The following is a 6,000-nucleotide window of genomic DNA, read 5'->3' as shown; positions in this document are numbered from 1 at the left end:
CTTAGGTCCTCCCTCTTTTACAACACTAACAAATTTATTCAGTTCCCCTTTGAAAGCCCTCTATTCTTTCCTTCTTTTTTCTTTGTTGAAACAAAAGTGACAAAAGTCCTCCCAAATTGATCCAGGCTCATGGCAACACCAATAGCTCACCAGAAGGAAAAATAGGGTTTTTTTCCCTACTTGTCCAAAAAGAATGTGAAACTCAGTTATTGCAAAACCAGCGACAACCTCCTCCCCTGGTGCAGAAACACCAAAACTTATGTAACTCTGCAACTAATCTTCAGTAATCTTGAGTGAGGCATTTAAATCCAGGGAATAAGCCTATTTTTTCCCAAGCTTATCAATAGAACAAAAAAGAGAAGAAAAAAGAAGCAAAGTCCAGCCAGTGTTGTAATATTTGTTTCATGTGAGCAGTGTCCTGACTTTCTTCGGACAGCAAACTCTCCTGCAGCGCAATTTCCTACTCATGGCTACTGAGCATTAAAAGAAAAGCTGCTTTAGGGCTTGAATAGCACTCACAGCAGAACCATGGCAATCGCTACACTGGCTCTGTACCATTCCCTTGTTTTTGTCTGGTATATTTTTGTAACCTATTCAATCTCACTGGTAAGAGCTGAAGACCGGCCGTCTGAAGTGTTCCTTTATGGTAGGCAGTGGAAATATTTGACAGTTCTCAATCTGGTAAGCCCGTAGTATACAGTGGTACCAATCTGTCTATTTGTCTGTCTACCATCTGTGCCTCAAAACATATGCAGCTGGTGTATTTGCTGCTGTTATACTGCTTTCTTTTATGGTTTAAACCCCAAAGCAAACTAAATAGGTATCCACATTTGTGTTGTTTATGTATAAAGAATATTTGGCAGCAAATTGCAATACTTTTAAATTTTATATATACTGTAGCTAGTTGCCTCATTGTTAAGAGACGAGTTAATCGTGAGAAGGAAAGAAATGTAGAATGTGTACAGGAAGGATGTACAGCTTTGAAGCATGTTATCTAATCCTAGGAGTAGAATAGTTTCCAATTAGTATTAGTATATGTATATTCAGCACTGAGTAGCATGCATGCAGTGATAATTATAGTTCGTTGAATATGATTTTAGCTGTTACAAAATAAACAAGCAGTAAAACAAAATATGGTGAGGTAATAGCCAATCACTGCATGTACTTAATTAAAAAAATTGTTTGGGGTGGGGGGAAAACATTGTAAGTCACAATGGGCAAAAAGAAATGTAGAAATATGTGCAATTGTATCTCATGCATTTCAAAAAGTGTGATCAGTAGCTTGCTGTGTTTCTTAGAATTACACTGTGATATACTGACAATAATATATTTCTGCATCACACATTAGTACTAATATCACACCATTACTAACCAAATGAAAACATATAACACATGCTGTCCATGGGACAAAACTTGGTCCGAGTAACTAGCCCAAGTAGCTGGGCTGTGCAAAGGGGATTTCTATGGGTGGAGATAGGGGCTTGTGGACAGGATTCCTACTGAGCTATTGTTCTGGCAATGGAGCCCTTCAGGGACACTAGTTAGCCTCGAGGCTCCCTAGCCCTTGCATTCCCCTTGTGACCCAGTCAGTGGTGTATGGATTTATATAGCAGTGGAACCTCCAGCCCTGCCTGTGCCCGTCCTTATCCCTAGAGGGCCACTGGATGATGCCACACTGGGAGTTACCACACAATAGAGGGCACGGTGGCACTCATTAAAGCACTTTGTGAGTCTAAGCCCTTCAGGGTAGGGATTGGCTCTTCTGTGTCTGTGTAGCATATACAGTAGTAGTCAATATAAATATTTCCTGCTGCAGCTACTAACAACCAGCAACGTGAGCCACCCCCTGGGCCCCTAACGTCCTGTCTGAGCTTCCTCGAACCACAATTGTCCTGTCTTAGGCTGGGCAGGATTTGGGGCTATACATTTGGGCATTCTTATGCTGTATTTTTAAAAACCATTAATGAAAACCAATGACAAAATAGGAAACACTGGGGAGTAATCTAAGTAGTATATAAATTCCTCTCCTTGGGAGATACCCGTCAACATCCTACCCACCGAGGGCCAAAACATGAGCCTGCTGTTGTGCTGCTGCAGAGCCCACCAACATCACTGGCCCTTGGAATGGATTTGTGCCACCCAAACAGTAAAGAAATCCTGAGGCAAAATGGTCCCCCTCAGGCAGATCTACAATCAGCCCTCCCCATGGCCCTGCTGCTCTGCTGTCCACCATACTGGGTCACCAGGGGAGTGACGTTGGGTGAAGCTACCCTTTGCCCAGTGTCTCGCTATGAGCATGGGGCGACAGCAAATGACTGTGCTGCTTTTCCTCCCCATCCTTTCAGAAGCAGAATAGACTATTCCAAAATGGAGCAGTCAGCAACAGGGGTGTCCACTGGGCTGAAGACACCACCCTCCAGTCACCGAGGAAAGGTGGTGAGATTCAGACAGGGGCAGGAAGTGGTGGAGGAAGCAGAAGCTCCTCGATGGTACAAAATCCCTCTTTCTCCTGAGACTTTTTCTGAGGAAGTGGGGAGGGTGTTATAGCAAGCACCTAATCCCCCATTCCCTCCCTGACCTGCACAGGCTGCTCTGTGGAGTCTGCTAATACGTCTGGGTAGTAGTAACTTCCAGGGTCCGTATATGTATCAGAAAAAGGGAGGGGAGAGGAAGGGGTTAGGATACCAGAAGCCTAGTGGAGGGGGCGAGGAGTTAATGCTTCAGCTCGCTACCGCTACCCCTTTTGAGGCAGAGCAGTTGCTTCATGACTCAGTTGCTCCATGTTCCATACTGAGATGGCCTAACCTTACAATCAGAAAGGCCACCACAGAGCTCCCCTTTAGGGAACAAGGGGCCTCTCTATGTCCCTTAAGACGTAGCTCCAAATGTGTAGTGGAGACTTTTCCAAAATACACCACAAAGGGTCAACGTGCATAGCCATGTATACATTACAATTGTGTGGTTGTGCCCCTGAAAATGATGCACACATTGCAATTTCCTTTCGGCAGTCGAACCTGCCACTTGGTCTTTCTCTAATTCTTTTTGTTTTCATATCGATACATAGATCACTCCTTGTTTTCACATCATCATCAATTAGATCAAAGGTGAGCCTTCCTCTACTTGACTGCTTCCCCTAGTCTCTCCCCCGTGTCTATCTTTCACACTACCAAGTGCTCCTGTGTCCTCCAGAGGAGAAGCCCACATACGCAACCACTTCGCTGGGTGGAAACAGGCTGCAGCCAACACCCTGGGGCTGGCTGGGCAGGGGTCAAAGGGCAGGAGAACATGGGGAGCAGAAAAACAGCACTTTAAAATTTCCTGCTCAGATGAGGGGCACTAGAGAGGCCTGTTTTGGGTATGTGCACCAGCAAATAATAACTAGGAGACTGTTCAAAATTGTGCAGCCTTTGGAAACAGAACTGTGATGCTTCAGGGGATACTGAATCTGTCTCTTGGAAGTAAATCCGGCTGAAAAATTTCAGACCAAACAGTTTTCTGTCAGAAAATGCTGATTTGATGGAACCAAAACATTCTGAGGGAACGTGTTGATTCCACTGGAAGTTTAGATTGAATCCAAGCAGGCAGGCAGACGGACCAGTGGGCCAACCTGGTTTCCTGCCTGTGCCCTACCTCCTCTTCCCACAGTCAGCCTGCCAGCAGGTGAGCTCACCAGGCTGCCTGGGATCACTAGTAGTCCATCTGGTGGGGTTTTGGGGCTCCAGGTTGCCCAGGTTCCTAGTTGCCAGCTTGGAAAAATATCACCTTTCCTTTTAGTCCTTCTGAAATGGATTTTTTTGAAAATTTCCATTCCAATCTCTGACTTTTTGTTCTGATTTAGAATGAAAAGAATTTCAGAAATGCAAAGTTTCCCATGCCACAGACATTCCAGGCCCTGCACAGCTCTGCTTGGAAGCACACACTTGCTTTCATGTATTCTCCTCTTTTAGCAATTTCTCGACATTCGCACCTGCTGTGAGAGCCTCCCAAGAGCCAGACTCCAGCTCTCATATGCCACTTCAACTCTACCTACCTACTTACACTATTTGTTGCAGTCAGAGCCTCCAAAAGGTGATAATGTAGGGTGGTGTTGCACAAGAGAAAAATAAAAGCTCAAGGTGTGTTTAGTATCAAAGGCTTTCACTGGTCAGTTCCTGAAGAGATAGAAGGGACTATTGGACAGATAAGAACAGTTTTACATCTATTTTGTGTAACATGAAACATACTTAGATTGTAAGATCTCTGGGGCAAGGATTGTTTTTTTGTTCTGTGTTTGTACAGTGCCTAGCTAGCACAATGGATCCTGGTCCATGACAAGGGTTCTTTGTTGCTACATCGATAAAACTAATAATGCAGCATCCAGAATAAGTTATTACCCAAAATTTTTCCATCTATCACATAAAATGGTTTATTGTATATACACAAGTAGAATAGTGCATAAAGAACATCCCCGGACATCTGAAAACAGACATTTGCATCCAAACTCCCTCTCCCAAATTTTGTTCATTACACTTGAATCTCTCATTATTAAAATGGTTTTGATTGTACTAAAGGTACTGTTTCCTATTTGTTTTCAAATAGAGCCAATATTTTTTGCACATATTTTCTATAATTTTATAGTGTGAATATATATGAATGTAGTAAAATTTGATTTCCATATCTAACAGCCCACATGGAATATCAGATTTATACCCCATTAAACAAAATGCTGTGGGCTGTGTTTATGACTATCAATTTGGGAATTAGATACATTCAGGTAGCCAGATGCTGTCTTTGAAAATGAATCACGGGAATAAATAAATGGAAATACTTGCTTTGATCAAATTAGATGAGATTTGATTTTTGCCACTGATGCCTCTTAGTTCAACTGATCTGTCTGGCCAAATTAAATAGGTACAGTTAACTAAACATGTCCTGTCTGTCTGTATGTAAGCATTTCTAAAGCCCCTATCACTGTGGCACTAAAAATGGTTTATAGAAAACAGAGAGGTTTGTCCTGAAGGGCCAGTCAATTCCCCATCCTTCTCTGTGGGTTAATCATTGGCTTCTCCCTTTCAGATTGTTTCTGTTCTTATTTCTCTTCCTGTTCTGGGGGGAACACTTTGGGGAATCCTTTTGAACTACATCTGGCAGATTTATATACTGAGAGCAGCTGCAGTTGCAAGTGCCAACATTGCTGCTTGGAAAGTCATAGGGACACTTGAAATAATTTCATCCTTTTGTATATTTTCTATTATACTTACATAATTGCAAAATGTGGATTCATGTCCAGGTATGAATTTTCCTGAGTTTGTGAGGGTTCAGATCTGGTGTTCAAGTCCCTGTGTTCTATGGTACTGTGATATATTATGGAAGCACTTGTGATGACTCCATAATTACGGCTGTGTTCAGTTTTCCATTTCTAAAGTGGGGTTTAAATTCTCTTGTTACACCTGAAAACATAGGCTGAGTATAATCCAAATGAAACCACTTAACAGCAGGCCCCTATGGAGGCACACAGCAACAGAGCACCTCTCAGTGTTTACAGGATATCTGGGGGTATGTCTACAGTGCAATTAAAAACCCATGGCTTGTCCAGGCCAGCTGATTGCAGCTCACAGGGCTCGGGCTAAAGGGCTGTTTAACTGCAATGTAAACATTTGGGCTCAGGCTGGAGTTTGGGCTTTAGGACCCCAAGAAGTGGGAGGCTCCCAGAGCTCAGGTTGCAGCCTGAGCCCAAATGTCTACATTGCATTTAAACAGCCCTTTAGCCTGAATCCTGTGAGCCCCCGTCAGCTGGCACAGGCCGGCCAGCCACCGGGGTCTAGCTGCAGTGTAGACATACCTTGTGGTATCAGGGCTTCACTCCTGTACTCCTCTAAAGGTATGTCTATGCTTCCAGCTGGAGGCATAATTTCCAGCTTGAGGAGACGTACTTGTGCGAGCTATGATCAATCTAGAGCACTAAAAATAGAAGTGTAGCCATAGCAGCGTGAGTGGCGGCATAGGCTAGCCATCCCAAGT

The 6,000-nt window shown here is 43.5% G+C and overlaps 1 protein-coding gene across 1 annotated transcript in view; it reads left to right on the top strand.

Moving 5' to 3' along the window:
* The first annotated feature begins 459 nt into the window (after positions 1-459).
* Positions 460-6,000, top strand: part of ADTRP (androgen dependent TFPI regulating protein) — a 39,514-nt gene continuing 33,973 nt past the window's right edge. Inside the window, exon 1 of the mRNA XM_029913925.1 lies at positions 460-681. Coding sequence (XP_029769785.1) covers positions 529-681 — 153 coding nt within the window. The 5' untranslated portion in view covers positions 460-528. The remainder of the gene's footprint in view (positions 682-6,000) is intronic.

The sequence above is a fragment of the Terrapene carolina genome, unplaced genomic scaffold (genome assembly GCF_002925995.2).
Source record: "Terrapene carolina triunguis isolate 2854851 unplaced genomic scaffold, T_m_triunguis-2.0 Scaffold58, whole genome shotgun sequence".
NCBI lineage: Eukaryota > Metazoa > Chordata > Testudines > Emydidae > Terrapene > Terrapene triunguis.
The sequence above is the reverse complement of the archived record's forward strand: the minus strand, read 5'-3'. Positions and strand labels throughout refer to the sequence as shown.